The sequence below is a fragment of the Rutidosis leptorrhynchoides genome, chromosome 2 (genome assembly GCF_046630445.1).
Source record: "Rutidosis leptorrhynchoides isolate AG116_Rl617_1_P2 chromosome 2, CSIRO_AGI_Rlap_v1, whole genome shotgun sequence".
NCBI classification, from domain to species: Eukaryota; Viridiplantae; Streptophyta; class Magnoliopsida; order Asterales; family Asteraceae; genus Rutidosis; species Rutidosis leptorrhynchoides.
Window position 1 is genome coordinate 411376161 of NC_092334.1, and position 20175 is coordinate 411396335.

The 20175-nt window shown below is 32.2% G+C and overlaps 2 protein-coding genes across 3 annotated transcripts; both read right to left on the reverse strand.

Moving 5' to 3' along the window:
- Window positions 1-343: 343 nt before the first annotated feature.
- On the reverse strand, window positions 344-2376 carry LOC139892295 (cyclin-dependent kinase C-1-like). 2 transcript variants are annotated; one of them, XR_011774024.1, is made up of 5 exons: window positions 1883-2376; window positions 1621-1685; window positions 901-982; window positions 672-763; window positions 344-453 (listed from the first exon to the last, which is right to left on the reverse strand). XR_011774024.1 is itself a non-coding variant. In XM_071875352.1 (4 exons), the coding sequence occupies exons 1-4, from the start codon at window positions 1975-1977 to the stop codon at window positions 447-449; spliced, it is 276 nt and encodes a 91-aa protein (XP_071731453.1). In that variant the 5' UTR covers window positions 1978-2372; the 3' UTR covers window positions 344-446. The 2 variants fall into 2 exon arrangements, 1 of the variants encoding a protein (XP_071731453.1); XM_071875352.1 differs by lacking the exon at window positions 1621-1685 and having other exon boundaries at window positions 1883-2372.
- Window positions 2377-8412: 6036 nt separating this feature from the next.
- Window positions 8413-8757, reverse strand: LOC139889145 (uncharacterized mitochondrial protein AtMg01250-like). The gene has a single exon (XM_071872111.1). The coding sequence runs from the start codon at window positions 8755-8757 to the stop codon at window positions 8413-8415; it is 345 nt and encodes a 114-aa protein (XP_071728212.1).
- Between the last annotated feature and the right edge of the window lie 11418 nt (window positions 8758-20175).

Below are 20175 nucleotides of genomic sequence, written 5' to 3' on the forward strand. Positions count from 1 at the left end.
CTAAGATTTATTCATATTCATCAATCTGATTTACATCCTCATTTATCTCTTTTATTTTCTTGAACTTCTACTTCATAATATGTTTCAGATTAACAAATGCTAAATATCACAGATGATTAAGATCGTCCCAACTTTAATATGTGTTGCCATTTTTTATTTAAAACTCAAATAACTTACACTGACAATACCTATGATGTCACGATGAAGTACTTGATTTACATGACAGTAGTGAAGCCCTGTCAAAAGCTGTCTCATATAACACTCTAAAAAAAGAGGAGTTTGTAAGTATACCATACGACTGTTCACGAATAGAACGAACAACAACATAGTAAAATATTAGTATCTTAATCTGCGGAACCAAAAACCTCATCCCAGGACGATCAGCAAGGCCAGTTAAGTCATGGTCCATATACTCAAAAACCATGTAAATTCCACCTTTATATTTATTACCATCTGCAGATCACTGTTAATCAAATCAATTAAAAGACAGATAATAGTGTCGGTACTACAAAATAATTGCAAACTCTTGCCTGGCCTCTTTTATAGGACATACTCAATAATAAGCACATATCAAATATCATTAGGGGTATCATATATCTTTTAAGTTTGTGTTCAAAGTAAAAAAGGATGAAAAACTTAACCGCAACATTACATGATCAGATATAATTTACCTGGAGAAGTAACAATCTCTTTGAGCTTTAATTACATTCTCGTGTTGCAGCCTCTTCAAGATTTTAATCTCACGTATCGCTGTTATGGGAAACTGTAAATATGATGCAAATGTAGGCAAACCGAAGAAAAAGAATCAAGATTTAATCGAGAACATTGAATTTAAAAACATTCATGTTATTTTGGTGTTAAAGAACTAATTTTTATGCAGAAAAACAAAGAATGTGTTACCCCCTCCCGTTCGTTGTCCATTCGTCTAATCTTCAGAGCAACAATTTCCCCTGTTCGAATTTCCCTGGCCATGTACACTTGACTGAAAAAAATAAAAAGTTACAGCAATTAGTTAGCCATGTACAAATACAAACACCTTTAAAGGGTGGTCATATACTTTCAAGGAAAAGTCAAACTCCTCAAATCCTCTTAATTCGTCATCATGAAATCCCATTTTATATACCACTTTAAAGAGATATTTTCGATCACTTTTGGCATACATCTAAAATGATATATAAATTTTCTATGACTATAAGAGACTCTTGTAACAATCTTTATGAATTGAGAAGTAACAAAAGACAATATCTCAATTAGCACAATTTAACTTTCGTAATAGTAATTACTTAATGAGTACATGTTTCTCAGTTAAACACAACAAAATCCTGGCCCATTTAAAACCCTACCCATTTTGCCACCTATTTTACCTTTCCCCAAAGACCAGATTCTTTGCCATACCAATACATTCCGGGTTTCAACTTTCGTGGGGGCAATGGGCAACCCAAAATGGGTAAAATAAAAACCACGAAATAACGGAAAATCCTTTGATGGAAATCGAAAACACATGAAAACGATTTAAGAAACATGTGTTTTAATTTTATGAAGTAACTGAGATGAATTAATACATAGGATGAACCATGAACTATTTACTTGAAAATATAAATATGATACATAAATACTTACTGATGATATTATATTGGTACAACAAGAACCTTCTAATCCACTCTCTGTATCTACCCATATACAGACTTAAATAAACATAAAACAAAACATAAAATCAGTGTGATATGGAACAAACATAACAAACATGCTAAGCAGTACAAACTCCACTAAATGCACCCTAGTGAGATCAATTTACCATGATAGTGACAGCTGAAGGCTAAAGAAACTCAGTAGCATTCGTGTATAATGAAACCATTTCAATAAAATTATAAAAATTAATTACCTGAAACTTAAATTAGAAGTGCATAAATAGCAGCACCGGCGGTGACGAAGAAGTAAAGGTAGGCAGGTAGGGGAGATATCACATTGACAACTCATTACCCCTAAAATTAAACCCTAACCTTAATCCCATCCGTCCCACCCCTATTTATCCACTGCCACCACCACCACCCAACCACCTCCAATCGCCGTCATTGAGTATCCATCATGTTCTACAGCCGGTCAGCCCAACATAGTCGATCACTGTAACCGGAAGATCACCATCCTCGATTAGGAACTCCGGCTTTCTTTTCGCCGCTCATTCTGCTCTTCTCCGATGTATACTATCATCGCTCTTCAAATTCTCATCTTTCAAATCATTAGCGTTTTGGTTACATTTATATTCAGATATGTGTATTCTTGGTAATCGTTGTTGGATGTGAGTGGTGGTTGTTTAAAATTGTGGAGGTTGATGGTGGTTGGCGGTGGTGGCCGAAGGTAGTTGGCACTGGTAGCAGGAGGAGGTGTAGCTATGAGAGGAAAATCTGGGAAAAAAAAAATTGATACAGTGCTTACAATAGACGGGTCGGGTCAGCCCGATACTGTAGTTACTATTGACACTGGAAATGGGCCAATGGGAGAGTGACATCATTTACGACAATTTATATATGTTTATAATATAAATATAAATATAAATATAAATATAAATATAAATTACTACTGTATTGCTAAAAGTTATTATAAAATGTAAAAATAAGTAAAAGAAAAAAAAAAGTCAATGAGTAAAATGTGATCGAGTTGGAGCCGGGATCAAAACCACCTTCCAAAGCCCCATACCGAATGCCACCACCTGAGTTGGAGGAGTTGCGAAGACAACTCAAGGAGTTGCTGGATGCGGGATACATCCGACCGTCAAAATCCCTGTATGATGCTCCGGTACTATTTCAAAGAAAGAAGGATGGGTCCTTGCGGATGTGTATAGATTACCGGTGAAATGTCCCGTTCTTATTGATTAAAAACGTTCCATATTAATTGATTTCGTTGCGAGGTTTTGACCTCTATATGAGACGTTTTTCAAAGACTGCATTCATTTTAAAACAAACCATAACCTTTATTTCATAAATAAAATTTTAAAAAGCTTTACGTAGATTATCAAATAATGATAATCTAAAATATCCTGTTTACACACGACCATTACATAATTGTTTACAATACAAATATGTTACATCGAAATCAGTTTCTTGAATGCAGTTTTTACACAATATCATACAAACATGGACTCCAAATCTTGTCCTTATTTTAGTATGCAACAGCGGAAGCTCTTAGTATTCACCTGAGAATAAACATGCTTTAAACGTCAACAAAAATGTTGGTGAGTTATAGGTTTAACCTATATATATCAAATCGTAACAATAGACCACAAGATTTCATATTTCAATACACATCCCATACATAGAGATAAAAATCATTCATATGGTGAACACCTGGTAACCGACATTAACAAGATGCATATATAAGAATATCCCCATCATTCCGGAACACCCTTCGGATATGATATAAATTTCGAAGTACTAAAGCATCCGGTACTTTGGATGGGGTTTGTTAGGCCCAATAGATCTATCTTTAGGATTCGCGTCAATTAGGGTGTCTGTTCCCTAATTCTTAGATTACCAGACTTAATAAAAAGGGGCATATTCGATTTCGATAATTCAACCATAGAATGTAGTTTCACATACTTGTGTCTATTTTGTAAATCATTTATAAAACCTGCATGTATTCTCATCCCAAAAATATTAGATTTTAAAAGTGGGACTATAACTCACTTTCACAGATTTTTACTTCGTCAGGAAGTAAGACTTGGCCACTGGTTGATTCACGAACCTATAACAATATATACATATATATCAAAGTATGTTCAAAATATATTTACAACACTTTTAATATATTTTGATGTTTTAAGTTTATTAAGTCAGCTGTCCTCGTTAGTAACCTACAACTAGTTGTCCACAGTTAGATGTACAGAAATAAATCGATAAATATTATCTTGAATCAATCCACGACCCAGTGTATACATATCTCAGTATTGATCACAACTCAAACTATATATATTTTGGAATCAATCTCAACCCTGTATAGCTAACTCCAACATTCACATATAGAGTGTCTATGGTTATTCCGAAATATATATAGATGTGTCGACATGATAGGTCGAAACATTGTATACGTGTCTATGGTATCTCAATATTACATAATATATAATGCAAGTTGATTAAGTTATGGTTGGAATAGATTTGTTACCAATTTTCACGTAGCTAAAATGAGAAAAATTATCCAATCTTGTTTTACCCATAACTTCTTTATTTTAAATCCGTTTTGAGTGAATCAAATTGCTATGGTTTCATATTGAACTCTAATTTAAGAATCTAAACAGAAAAGTATAGGTTTATAGTCGAAAAATTAAGTTACATGTCAATTACTAAAGAGGTAGTCATTTTCGTCGAAAAAACGATATCTTGATGACCATTTTGGAAAACATACTTTCACTTTGAGTTAAACCATGATTTTTGGATATAGTTTCATGTTCATAAGAAAAATCATTTTCCTAGAAGAACAACTTTTAAATCAAAGTTTATCATAGTTTTTAATTAACTAACCCAAAACAGCCCGCGGTGTTACTACGACGGTGTATGTCCGGTTTTACGGTGTTCTTCGTGTTTCCAGATTTTAAATCATTAAGTTAGCATATCATATAGATATAGAACATGTGTTTAGTTGATTTTAAAAGTCATGATAGAAGGATTAACTTTTATTTGTGAACAAGTTTAGAATTAACTAAATTATGTTCTAGTGATTACAAGTTTAAACCTTCGAATAAGATAGCTTTATATGTATGAATCGAATGATGTTATAAACATCATTACTACCTCAAGTTTTGTGGATAAACCTACTGGAAAAGAGACAAATGGATCTAGCTTCAAAGGATCTTGGATGGCTTGAAAGTTCTTGAAGTAGAATCATGACACGAAAACAAGTTCAAGTAAGATTTCCACTCGAAATAAGATTGTTATAGTTATAGAAATTGAATCAAAGTTTGAATATGAGTATTACCATGTATTAGAAACATATCTTACTGTAAATAAGAAAGATTTCTTGAGGTTGGATGATCACTCTACAAGATTGGAAGTAAGCTAGCAAACTTGGAAGTATTCTTGATTTTATGAAACTAGAACTTGTAGAATTTATGAAGAACACTTAGAACTTGAAGATAGAACTTAAGAGAGATCAATTAGATGAATAAAATTTAAGAATGAAAGTGTTTGTAGGTGTTTTTGGTCGTTGGTGTATGGATTAGATATAAAGGATATGTAATTTTGTTTTCATGTAAATAAGTCATGAATGATTACTCATATTTTTGTAATTTTATGAGATATTTCATGCTAGTTGCCAAATGATGGTTCCCACATGTGTTAGGTGACTCACATTGGCTGCTAAGAGCTGATCACTGGAGTGTATATACCAATAGTACATACATCTAAAAGCTGTGTATTGTACGATTAAGAATACGGGTGCATACGAGTAGAATTGTTGATGAAACTGAACGAGGATGTAATTGTAAGCATTTTTGTTAAGTAGAAGTATTTTGATAAGTGTCTTGAAGTCTTTCAAAAGTGTATGAATACATATTAAAACACTACATGTATATACATTTTAACTGAGTCGTTAAGTCATCGTTAGTCGTTACATGTAAGTGTTGTTTTGAAACCTTTAGGTTAACGATCTTGTTAAATGTTGTTAACCCAATGTTTATAATATCAAATGAGATTTTAAATTATTATATTATCATGATATTATGATGTATGAATATCTCTTAATATGATATATATACTTTAAATGTCGTTACAACGATAATCGTTACATATATGTCTCGTTTCAAAATCATTAAGTTAGTAGTCTTGTTTTTACATATGTAGTTCATTGTTAATATACTTAATGATATGTTTACTTATCATAATATCATTTTAATTATATATATATATATATATCCATATATATGTCATTATATAGTTTTTACAAGTTTTAACGTTCGTGAATCACCGGTCAACTTGGGTGGTCAATTGTCTATATGAAACCTATTTCAATTAATCAAGTCTTAACAAGTTTGATTGCTTAACATGTTGGAAACACTTAATCATGTAAATAACAATTTCATTTAATATATATATAAACATGGAAAAGTTCGGGTCACTACAGTACCTACCCGTTAAATAAATTTCGTCCCGAAATTTTAAGCAGTTGGAGATGTTGACGTATCTTCTGGAAATAGATGCAGGTATTTCTTCTTCATCTAATCTTCTCGTTTTCAGGTGAACTCGGGTCCTCTACGAGCATTCCATCGAACCTTAACAATTGGTATCTTGTTTTGCTTAAGTCTTTTAACCTCACGATCCATTATTTCGATGGGTTGTTCGATGAATTGAAGTTTTTCGTTGATTTGGATTTCATCTAATGGAATAGTGAGATCTTCTTTAGCAAAACATTTCTTCAAATTTGAGACGTGGAAAGTGTTATGTACAGCCGCGAGTTGTTGAGGTAACTCAAGTCGGTAAGCTACTGGTCCGACACGATCAATAATCTTGAATGGTCCAATATACCTTGGATTTAATTTCCCTCGTTTACCAAATCGAACAACACCTTTCCAAGGTGCAACCTTAAGCATGACCATCTCTCCAATTTCAAATTCTATATCTTTTCTTTTAATGTCGGCGTAGCTCTTTTGTCGACTTTGGGCGGTTTTCAACCGTTGTTAAATTTGGATGATCTTCTCAGTAGTTTCTTGTATTATCTCCGGACCCGTAATCTGTCTATCCCCCACTTCACTCCAACAAATCGGAGACCTGCACTTTCTACCATAAAGTGCTTCAAACGGAGCCATCTCAATGCTTGAATGGTAGCTATTGTTGTAGGAAAATTCTGCTAACGGTAGATGTCGATCCCAACTGTTTCCGAAATCAATAACACATGCTCGTAGCATGTATTCAAGCATTTGTATTGTCCTTTCACTCTGCCCATCAGTTTGTGGATGATAGGCAGTACTCATGTCTAGACGAGTTCCTAATGCTTGCTGTAATGTCTGCCAGAATCTTGAAATAAATCTGCCATCCCTAGCAGAGATAATAGAGATTGGTATTCCATGTCTGGAGACGACTTCCTTCAAATACAGTCGTGCTAACTTCTCCATCTTGTCATCTTCTCTTATTGGCAGGAAGTGTGCTGATTTGGTGAGACGATCAACTATTACCCAAATAGTATCAAAACCACTTGCAATCCTTGGCAATTTAGTGATGAAATCCATGGTAATGTTTTCCCATTTCCATTCCGAGATTTCGGGTTGTTGAAGTAGGCCTGATGGTTTCTGATGCTCCGCTTTGACCTTAGAACACGTCAAACATTCCCCTACGTATTTAGCAATATCGGCTTTCATACCAGGCCACCAAAAATGTTTCTTGAGATCCTTGTACATCTTCCCCGTTCCAGGATGTATTGAGTATCCGGTTTTATGAGCTTCTCTAAGTACCATTTCTCTCATATCTCCAAATTTTGGTACCCAAATCCTTTCAGCCCTATACCGGGTTCCGGCTTCCCGAATATTAAGATGCTTCTCCGATCCTTTGGGTATTTCATCCTTTAAATTTCCCTCTTTTAAAACTCCTTGTTGCGCCTCCTTTATTTGAGTAGTAAGGTTATTGTGAATCATTATATTCATAGATTTTACTCGAATGGGTTCTCTGTCCTTCCTGTTCAAGGCGTCGGCTACCACATTTGCCTTCCCCGGGTGGGTTCTCTGTCCATTAACACAAGCCCAAGTCCAAATAAATAATAACCCAAGTAAAAGTCCATTAACACTAATAAATGCCCAAGTAATCAACTAGTAAACTTAGTTAATTAAAATGATTAATAAAAATCAATCATGAATGTAAATAATATTTGCAAATATTATTCGTGTAAAGTTTGCGTGTCACAAAGATGTGTCGGGCATGTAAAGTCAAGTATGATAACAAATAAATGTATATAAACAATACATTCATTAAATCACAAGTATTAATAATAAACATTATTAATTAAAGGATAGAAAATCCAGGGTCGTTACAAAAAGAACATCAACCCATTTAACCCAAGCCATTTTGTAGCTTTCACCCGACCCACCCCAAAAAAAGAATTACGCCTAATACACTCAAGTTGATTTATGACACTCGACGGAGCACGAAAGAGTGAAAAGTAGTATAGCGGTAAACTATGTAAGACCAATTTAACAAGAGACAATCTTTCACCAATTGAGATCGTTCTAGCTTTCCATTCCGCAAGTCTCGAATTAAATTTTTCCACAACCGGTTTCCAATGCTCAATATTATTCATGTTACGACCAATGGGGAGCCCAAGATAGATAAATGGTAATTCCCCAACTTTACATTCCAATCGACCAGACATTATTTCCACCTCTTCTTTGATAACTCCTAACCTGAAGATTTGACTTTTATGGAAGTTTACTTTTAAACCTTAGACATTCTCAAAACACTTGAGTAATTTCATGAGATTACTAGCGTTTCGCCTACTCCATTCCCCGAGGAAAATAGTGTCATCCGCGTATTGAAGATGCGGTACCAATATTTTATTATTACCAATCTCCACTCCTTTGTAGAGTCCATTCTCAATTACGGTTTTCGTTAGAATGCTTAGACCCTCGGCCGCTATGATGAAAAGGAATGGTGATAATGGATCACCTTGTCGTACACCCCTTTCTAATGAGAACTTGTTAGTGGGAGAACCATTAACAAGAACAGATATTGATGCCGATTTGAGGCATGCTAATATCCACCTTCTCCATCTAGACCCGAGTCCCATTCTTTCCATAACCTCTAGCGAAAACTCCCAACTTAGACTATCAAAGGCCTTCTCGAAATTGACTTTAAAAATGATACTTTTTTCCGAGCTTTATTCAAGTAGAAAGTCTTGGTTTTAATTATAAGTCTTTTGTAATTAATCAAAATATCACAATGCTATTACTCGTATTATTTTACAAAAATATATTATACCACGGAGGTTCATCATGCACGATTTCGAACAACTCGTAAAACAAATTGTCGTCTTGAAATTAGTCAGCTTGCATTGCGAGTTGGATCACTCGAGCTCAAAAATGAACCACACACATACACACACACACACACACAGATATATATATATATATATATATATATATATATATATATATATATATATATATATATATATATATATGATTCATATTTTTAGTTTGTTAACATTCATTTTAATTATTATCATACATCATAACATTTATTATTATACGTTAACAATCATTTAAAATTTTATCATATATGTGTGATATATGTTAACGAGTTGGAAATCTGTGGCTGAAAATTGTTTATCCGTTTATCTCAAAATAGCTACTTAGTGTTATAGTTATAATATATTTATATTATAATTATAAGAAAGAGATTGCTTCATTTGAAGATGGGACAAACCTGTCGTAATTGAACCATTAATTTGTATCTTATATTCATATATACTATATACTATACTACTAGTGAAATGATCCGTGGAATCACGGTGTTGTTTAAATGAAATAGTTTAATGATATGTTTTAGGTATTAAGTGAATGTAGATGTTAAAGATATTTACTTTAATGATCCGTGGAATCACGGATTCCGACTAAGAAACTTCTTGTTGTTTTTACAAACATATTGATGTACTTAATTTAGTCAGGATAAATGAACTACATTTATTCTCCCACCATTCTCTTCTAATTTTCATTACAATTATTATTTTCTTTGTCATAAAAGCCTACATTATAACCTTTTTATTGAGATATGTATTTCGCATAAATATGTAACGTAATTAATCATGTAAAGAAAACCTGTATTTGAATAATAATAATAATATATAATAATTATAGTTATAATTATAATTATAATAATAAAGTTTGCTTAAAAATGAGGTATTTATATTTACTAGTTAAGGACCCGTGATTGCACGGGTTTGACAAAGAATAACTCAAACTTTATTGATATTATATTTGTTACCTTGTAGTTTTTTCTGTCAAAATTATACAAAAAAATCTATCTATCTAATAGTTCAACAAAAATGACCAAAAACCTAGCTCACAAACATTCATATTGAAAGCCACAACCAGGTATCATGTTCACCAACATTTAATATATGAAGTACCTTTTTTTATTGCTACTAAAGATCCATGTAAAAGCATATATAGTGATTAACATAAAGTTTATTTTTAGAATTTGGTCATTGTTGAGCTTGGGTACCTTGTAGATCATTGCTCAGAAGCATCAATAGGATTGAAATCATCATCTTCATCATCAGATGAAGGGGCAGCAATTAGTCCTATAAAAGTATTCCCTTGTACAAAACGATGATTAAAGTGTCGTAACTTGCATAGAAATTACTTTTTAAGTGCTCTTACTATATAATTAGGGGCACTTACGATAGTTGTAAACCAAAAGGAAAGTTATTTATATATTATAAACACATAAACTAAAAAATTATGTGCAACAATGTATTATGACTTCTTGAAAAAGTTGTGAACGGTAGTTTAAAGTTAAAAAGTTATTAAAGTAAGATAGGTACATTCCATTTATAAGAACTCATTTACAAATGTAGAAATCAAAGACATAGTCTCCTTTACAAATGCCTCAACCAAAAGATGGTCCAATTACAATTTACTATCATGACATCAACACAACAAAAACGTCGAATATTGAATATAGACTGAATTGAGAAATTGAGAACATGTGCAGCTTTGTCCTGCAACAAAGTTTAAGATCATGATACTTAGATAGTTAGATTTAATGGAAACACACATTACGATTTTTATGACTAACATGTTATGGAACTTTCGCGTGACAAAATTGCACCGATTTAAGCCATTAGCATTTATAATGTTGATGAAAACGGTATGTGCTTTGCCAAGTAAATGGCCAATGAGTACAAAAAAGTCACCTTGAGTCAACCATTAAGTAAATTACAAGTCCATCACCACACTAAAATAGATATCTACTCGAATCGAATCGAATCAAACTTTATATGTAGAAACTTTTAACTTCATCTTTGTATGGAAGAACCTGTTCACCAGTCACAAATGTTTCTATGGTATAGTTCATAGTCAATACAATAATAAATCAGTTGGCTCCTAATCGGAATTCTGGTACCTGATGCTTGTATAAGCTTAGCCTAAATTTGCACAAAGAACATTTCCAAAAACTTCTCAAGACCAACTGTGGATCGACATTAGTCTTTCGAGAAGCTACTGATATAAACACATCAAGATTGAAATACTTACTTCAGGTTCAGGTTCCATTGGCTCATCATCATATCTAAGAAAATATAAGAAACTAAGTCGGTATGTCAAGTAGACAATGAACCAAAATCTTAAAATGATGAAGGATATTAGCTCTCAGATGCACGATAATTTATTAGTAACAATACATTTAATCCAATATACTTTGATTTGTAACAAAGACTCCGGCTATTGTTCTGAAATAATGACTCCGGCTATTGTTCTGATGAACAATCAGATATCATATAGACATGTAACCAAAAAAAATAAATGAGAAGTTGCTTTAGAAAGTAAGATATAATATCAACATGTGCATATCTTCTATTTAATTTTGGTATTTTACTATAATTAGACCACTATAATATCGCTATATATACATTAAAAGAGAGTCTCGATTAGCTAACAATTGTTTTCAAAACCCTCTTAATTACCGTTAGATTAAAAAATTACATCATAATACCCTAGATCCAACGGTCCTTAATCATTCACTTAAAATATTAGCTAATAAATCAATTATTTAACCTAATCACCCAATAATACCCCTAAATACTAAAAACACGGGTATAGAAAATAATGAAATAGGGTTTCACCAAATCATTAGCGACATAAAAAAAACACAGAATTCTCCATGGATACGCCTACCTCCGGGGATTCATTGCGAAAACAGGTTCTTAATTCTAATTAAATTAATTTGTTTAATTCCTCTATCAACGTTTATGTGTACCAATTATTCAATTTGTGTAATGATTATATATTCTAATATGTTTAATTGGAGCTACGTTTGACGTATTAATATTGGATTTGTTCAGTTATGTTATATGATTATATTAATTAGGGTTCTGTAAGCAAATAAGTCATTGAGCACGTGTAAAAGCATTATGTCTAACATCTGAAAATTCTACGTAAGTAGCAGTATTATATAACTTTGAGCATTAGTATTTTGCTTTCAAGGCACAACTCTTTATGCAATAATCACAACCTGTTTGTTTATATTGACAATTATAGTTGACTATAATATATGACTTCCAATATTATAAGTGCCTATAAACTCATTCTTTGTTCAATTACCGTAGCAACTACCTACGTTTAATTGCAATTTGCTTAATATCAATTTGTTGGTGATTGATTATCAGGTCAACTAAGAGATTTGGCCCAAACTAGGAGAGATCTGAATATTTGGCTTTCTTAAACCTGTTACAAAGTGCAGTTTGTTTAGAGTGGCCATTCATAAGTAATCAATTCATGTGTTTGTTTATTTTCTATCTCTCTATGTTTGTTTATTTTCTCTCTCTCTATGGTTTAAGACTTAGAGTTTAGGGTTAGTGTTCAGAGTTTTTAGGGTTTAGAGTTTATGTTTAGGGTTTAGATTTAGGGTTTGGGGTTTAGAGGTTAGGTTTAGGGTTTTGGGTGATTTAGGGTTTAGGTTTAGGGTTTAGATTTTAGGGTTTGGGGTTTAGATTTATGGTTTAGGGTTTAGGTTAGGTTTAGGGCTTATTGATCTGTACATATGTAATCTGTACAAATTGGTGTAATGACACCTCATGATTAAGGCTTTAATATCAGTGAATGACACAAACAACAGGGTCTAACCAGGTGGGTCCAAATGGGTAATATAATGGGTAAGGTGTTGAGGAGCAGGGGTGGTTGTAGCTTGGATTGTGAAATGGATTCAATATTTACATGTGTAAGTTTACTCCATGTTTCAACATTTTAAGTCTCATATTGAAGCTTAAGATCATGGTCTTTAAAGTAATAAGACTCCCTATAGAATGGTTAGTTCATACTTGGTGACTTTAGTTCTATTAAAAAAAAGGTAGGTTATGTTACATACATGCTCATTCAGTGGGTCTGTAAAATGAAAAAAAGGTTTGACCTAGCAGCTGATCATCTAACACATTTCAGAAGGACATCTAGAGTTGGTAAAAATGTTTAGTCAAGTAGGTTTGGGAATGGGTCAAAACACATTGGGTCAAGTTGAGCGCATATCCATAATTGTCCAATGTTTTTCTTACATAGATAGTTTAGTGGTTTATAGACAATAACTTAAAATTATATGATTGAAGTATAGTCTATGTATATGTGTTGAATGAATTGTGATAACTGATAATTACCCTTTAAAAATATTACTATATAGGTGTGCATATTTATTATTGATCAATGCTTGATCTTTATAAAATGAATGTTGTATAGGTGTAAACCAACATTTACCTCTTGCATTAGTCTTTTATTAGAGTAGTTATTTACAATTATTATAAAGTTGACATTTTGTGTAAATTCAAAAGTTTTACTTACTAGCCAGTATATGAAATACTCCGTATCAATATCAGACAATTTAGTTTAATGGTAAAGTTGTGACCATGTTGGTGATGGAATTATGAAAGGACCCTACATTTTTGTGATGATATCATAATATATTCAATTTATTAATATTGAGCAAAGATAGTATGAACATGTATCATAGAAGTATATAAGTTCTCTCTCTATATATGCTTATTTTATCTTGTGACATTTCAATGGATAAGATTTTTGTTTCATTACAGATGTGTATATGTTAGATTTAATTGCATCCCTACTACATGGTATCTCATGTGCTATGACATTATATAGAGTTCCTGCAGTCAACGCCTTTTTTTTTTTTTTTTTTTTTTTTTTTTTTTACACTTTTTGAAGGTTTGGAGAACTAGAAAATTCCATATGTCCAAGGACTTCTGCATTTTTTATAAAGTAAATACTGCAATTCCTAACAACGAGTTGGAAAGTAAAATGATGTTGTGATAAGATGAGTTGGAAAGATTGGTTGTTAAGGATAACATGCGTATAAAAGATGATGTTAGAGGATGAGATCCAACCATAACCAATTAATAAAATCTCAGGTGGATTTCGTTCATATGTTAATAAAAAAATATTCAGTTAGTAATCAATATTTTCAATTGTATACTAATCAATTTATTATCACAATTCACAAGTTACAAATCATGACTTAAATAGAGGTTTTCACCACAAGCTGTTAATATCATGACTTCTTATATATAGAGTCATTTCTTATATGATATTGGTAGCTTTATGTCCCTACAAGTCTTGCGTTTGGTTATTAGTTTAATAGTAGCACTATGTCTTACCAACTTATATTTTTTCTATATAAATCGCTTAATACGAATTGTACACAAAAATAAATGGCTGCCGAATGTAATGTTATGAACAAAATTTTATTAAATATATTTACGCATATGTAATTGTGCAATGTTATATTTTTTATTTGTGTTATCATGATTGAAAATTGTCTTAAAATATCGTAATTTATTGAAACCCGCGAAATCGCGGGTCTTTAACTAGTTCTATTGTGTATATGTTAAGTAACAATTTTGTTTACGTTTCTTAATAACATATACACATAAACATATACATAATTTTATTATATAACTATCAAATCCAAATATAACATACCTAATAATATGCACAATTCAATTCTACAAATGTTAGACTATATATAAATACATTAAAAAAAAAAACACAATCAATTAACGGTAACATATTATAAAAACTTCTGGATCTAAATGCATCATCTTCACCATCAACATATTAATTTAAGGGTCCGACTACCTCAACCCCTACGTATATAGCCATATAGCCTGACTTACTTGTCTCATCACCTTTTTTAATAAACTAGAAAAATACCTCCCGCGCGATGCGGCGGGACCTTTCGAGTTGCGTATTCATATTTCACATAACGTTATTTATTTATAGAATTTAAAACGTGTTGGTACGGGTATTTTTGAAAATACTTGGTTACTTGGTTACTACCTAGTATACCTAATGTATAACGCTTTTTTTACGCTGGGGAAATCTGTAAAAAATGGATCAGAACCATCGATATGAGGTGATTAGTTTGGGTTGTTTATTATACGTGTATAATTATTTCGAGTTGAACGGTGATGTCGGGAAAATTTAACTCGCACCGAGCGGGAAGATAGGGACCGTAAAAAAATTGGGTGAAGTTATTTATTATTATTTTTTTAAATAAATTTATGATTTTACATTTTACCCCCTTGTTTTGGGGGTTGGATGTGTACATGGGGGTTAAGTTTAGGGGGTGAGTTTGATTTTTGTTTTGTTTTGTTGTCGTTGTTAATTGAATGTTTAAAAAACGGTTAACGGTCGGCTAACTAAACGTTTAAAAAATAAAGGAATAAAAAGGGAAAGTGGAAAAACTAAGTATTTGGTCGGTTATCGGTCGGTTAGCTGAACGCTTAAAAAACGGTCGACAATGGGTTAATTGAACGTTTAAAAAGTTTTTGAACGTAAATGCAATTATATAGGCTCGCATTTCGCTACGGATCGTGTTATTAAGTAGGTGTTTTTTTATGTGGATTGAAACGAATTTAATAGTGCTCCGCTATGTTAAGTAACTGTATTTTGGGCAACTATTAATAAAATTTTATTCACGTTTATAAACCCGGTTTAATGAAATTCTAATTGGAAAAAAAATATTAAAAAACAATCGGAAACTCCAATTACAAATTTGTGGCACCCATCGGATCAGTAAGAATGCATATGAGATGTAAAGGGCCCAAAACTACTAAAAAATCTGATTTTTTAACTCTTTTTTATTTTTAAGAAAATTTCTCTTATTTATTTAATATAAGTAAATTTAAATTATTTATAATATGTAGAGTTCCAAGAACTTTTCCTCTTTTACTCAGCAGTTGAACTTCTCATTTTCAAAATACTTTTTCTCTTTTCTATTTCATCTTCTACCTCTTATTTTCTCTCTCTGAATTCTTAAACAACCCAAAACTATTTTAGATCTATTAAAACACAATATTCTACAAATTGAATCTCACCACAACCGTCATAAAATCAATAGTGAAATTACGAAGACACACATACAAACGTTGCGAGCGGTGACCGGATAATACCCAGTCATGCGCCGCTGCCGCTTTTCTCGCTCTTCGCTCTTAGATCTGTTTTATTCTGGATCTGAAAGTGGCTAGTGGTGGTGGCGATGTGATTGTAACAGGAGCGCCGTGTTAGTGGTGGCAGGCGACGTTTGACTGTAAGGTGGTGACGGTGGTTGGATGTTTCGCCGGAGGTTGTTACAGGTGGATACAAGTGTTGTATGGTGGTGGGCTAAAGAATAGCAGAAGATGAAGGGTGGTGGTGGAATTGTGTTTAAAAGGATATAATTTTAACTGTAAAGAAATAAAAATAATAATGGTCGTTAAAACACGACCCAAAACTGCTATCCACTAAACTTTTCAGGTATGTTTTTATTTTTTTAATCAACCATCAAACCTCCATATGTTCCGATATTAGCTTATCTTTTATGAACCATCAAACCCCCATGTTTAGATCTGTTTTTGTTTATTGATAGGTTGTTTTAGATCTGGTATTGTTTTTTTCGTATGTTTTTTTTTTTTTGTTCAGATCTGAGAGGCGGTGGTGCTTACCGGATGTTGTTCCCGTCCATAGTTGATGGAATTAGTTGTTGTAGATGATGATCGCTGGTGATGCACTTGAAAGGATCTCAACCAATATAATGAACTGGTGTATGATCTTGTTTTTAAGGTTTTTTTTTTTTTTGTTTTTTTTTGTTTTTTTTTGTTTTTTTTGTTTTTTTTGCAATTTGGGGTGTAAAAAGACAAAAGTACCGCTGGTGGTTAATGTTATACTGTAGCAATTTTGATGATGTGGAGGGATATAATTGGTGGACATTGTCCATATTTAGTATATAGTATAAAATAAAATATAATATAATAATAATTTAATCAATAATAATTATTAATAAATGAATAAACGAATAATACTTAATATCATCACATTTTTTTGTATAGTCGGACTCTTCTGGTCATGCAACGATGGATTAGATAGGTTTTCTATTTTTCTTTTTTTGGAAAGTAGCATTGTGTACAATGAAAATTAACAGTTAATTTTTGACGTGAGTTAAAAATTTGAAAGTTGTAAAATTTACTGTTTCAAAATTATTAGTTTAGACTAAAGTTACAGAAAATATATTTAAAGGAAAAATATATTGGTTCCGATTAGTTAAATATAGTGGTGTCTCATACATTTAAAGGAAAAATATAAATTCGAAAAAGATATGAGGTCATCCAGTTAAATTTAGTGGTGTTCTATACAATTTACATGGTATTTTCTACTAATAATTTTCAAACTAACGGTGTCAGGTGGCCTCACGGATCACTATGTGAACTAGCCACTGCTAGTCAACTAATTGAGAGAATCCTAATCGAAAATATGTTAATCATACTATGTTTTAAAAGTTGACACTTATTTTGAAACAAATTTAGACGACAAAGTGAGCACTTATTTTGAAATAAAATCAAAAATAAAAGTTAAAAATTATTTGATCTAATAAAAGAATTTTGAAATTATTATTATTTTTTTTTTTGTAAATGTTAGTTTTATATAAAATAATATAATATAAATTTTTTTTTTAAAACAATGTATTACGGGTATTTATAACGAGTATATATTATTAATGATAAAATTTATATATTACTCGTATAAAAAAGTTGATTGGGTATAGTTTTATACGGAATCATGGATTATAAAATAATTACTACTGTATTGCTAAAAGTTATTATAAAAATGTAAAAATAAGTAAAAGGAAAAAAAAGTCAATGATGTCAGGATTTTGGGGATGCAAAGGCCTATGTGGGGTGTCTTTAGACCACCCCTATGGTTAGTTACCCGCCCATTACCCGCTCATTACCCGTAACTAACCATAGACATCACTTAGTTACCCGCGTTAGTTATTCGCTTTCACCATAGATTTAACGGATGAGTTATAGGAATTGCGGGTCCCAGTGCTTTTTATTGTTGAATTTGATGCTTTATTGCTTGTACGTTGTATATTAAGAGGAGTATTGTTTTAGTCATGATAGGGAGTGTTTAGTTATGAGTTAGTTATAGGATATTGGTGTTGATGTGGCGCTGATGTGAAATGTTAAGAGGATGAATAGTTTAGTTACGATAGAGACTGGCCTTAGAATTTCCCAATAATTTTATACCTATGGCTTCTTTTTATCTTTCCTTGTTGATACTTCAGTATAGGAGTGGCAATCTCCACATGCTTGCTAGATCTCGCCTCACCCGCTCCGCAACTATCACAAGGTCTGCCCATTGCCTTTCACGATCCCTCAATTATCCTTTTTGTATTAGATTCAACTTCTCGGACACCTAAAAAAATAATCATTATCATTATAACATTTGAACTAAAAAATCACAATAACTACATTATCATATTCGTATTGATTTGATATATAGTATATAAATAGAAACTATTGTAAACCTCCCAAAAATCTACATGTCGTAAACATACACAAATTTCTCCTATTGATTACCGTAGATCTACAATACATACTTTGACCGTTTTAAAATCACGATTTAAAGATGAGTCATCATTATGAAGATGGACCAGGACTTAAAATATGCAGATTTAACGGAGATCGATAGAGATTAAAAACAAAATATTTGGTTTAAAGAAGAAACGTGTATAGATTTAGAGTTTTAGGGTTGTGAAATTTCGCCGATATGAAGAGGATATGGGTTAAGTTTAATTGGTATTGGTATTTGATACTCCGTATTTGAATACAAAAACTCAAGAGGTGTGGACATAGAAAGTTTAAAAGTGCGTTACTCGAGAATGTTGAAAGTGTATTGATATTTTTGATTTTAGAGATAAATATAATATAATATAATATAATTAACTTTAACTATTGAATTTTTTAAAGGTTAGTGGTTATTTAAAAAAGTATTTATAGGAGTCTTGTACTTTAAAAACTATTTACATATCCATTTTTTTCGTTTCTATTTAACAAAATTGCAAATTATCATACTTAGATTACACATTTATTTGCACGGATAGTCAGATGTTTTGCAATTCTCCTCCTTCATCCTCATCCAAACAAATAAATCTAACTTTTCCCAATCAAAACACATATTTTTTTTTTTCTGAACGACGATTTTTTTGACATCAGTAGATCATTTCTTTCAACGACCCTCATCATTTGCACGTAACACACACGTTCGGGCGGAAACCCGAACCCGATCGACGGGACCCGGGAACACATCCATTCGGGCAGTGGTTTCGGGTAAGGGTCCGTGAACGAATCCGGTAAACCCTCCCTATAGGGTCAATATATATCACCATTATTGGTGTTCAATTGGTTTAAAGAAAATCATGTCATCCCTAAGGATCGAACCTATGACATCTCCCTATCCCATGACACAAAGTACGTGGGAGAACCGTTGGGCTATGCCCGCAAGTTCATCAAAACACATATTGCAATCTCATTACTTTATAATTACACTTGGTACTATTACGAGTACTAAATTAGATAACAAAAAATAATATTTAGCGATGTTTCATTCTTTTATCAACAACATACACGTAACACACAAATTTCTATTTTACCATGTTTAACCATCACAAATCATAAGGTCCTGTTTGGCTCACTGATTTGAGAGGAATCCAGCCGGAATTGGAATCAAATTCCAGTAAAAATCGTGTTTGGCTGCCAAAAATTGAAAGAATTTAATTCCACAGAATGTAAATTTTCCTTTAATTATAGAATGTTCATTCCATTAAAAAGTGTGATGGAATTTAATTCCAAGCATCCTTGAATCTACAAAAGACACAAATACCCTTACATACATCGTCAGTTTCATCCTCAGCCATCTCCATCAAACTATAGAGTTGTAAATCGTATTGTATTCATTGAATGAGAGTTACAGTGATATATAGGATACAACAATAACTAAGATACAGATATTTTAGGATCTAATCCTTTTACTTAGGAAACAAATATAGACCAAGTTAGTAGGAATAATATCTTTAAATAATTATCTTTTCCTAATATTCCTAACATGCCCCCTCAAGTCGGACGGCCTTGCGGAGAGTCCGATCTTGGATAGATGATACAGAAATGGAG

What these genes read in the sequence shown, in the direction of transcription:
- LOC139892295 (XM_071875352.1), bottom strand. Translation starts at nt 1,977, where the DNA reads ATGAGTTGTCAATGTGATATCTCCCCTACCTGCCTACCTTTACTTCTT. An exon ending in ACTTCTAATTTAAGTTTCAG is followed by an intron (nt 983 to 1,882) that starts GTAATTAATTTT and finishes TATTTTTTTCAG; the next exon opens with TCAAGTGTACATGGCCAGGG. An exon ending in TGGACAACGAACGGGAGGGG is followed by an intron (nt 764 to 900) that starts GTAACACATTCT and finishes TCATATTTACAG; the next exon opens with TTTCCCATAACAGCGATACG.
- LOC139889145 (XM_071872111.1), bottom strand. Translation starts at nt 8,757, where the DNA reads ATGGGACTCGGGTCTAGATGGAGAAGGTGGATATTAGCATGCCTCAAA.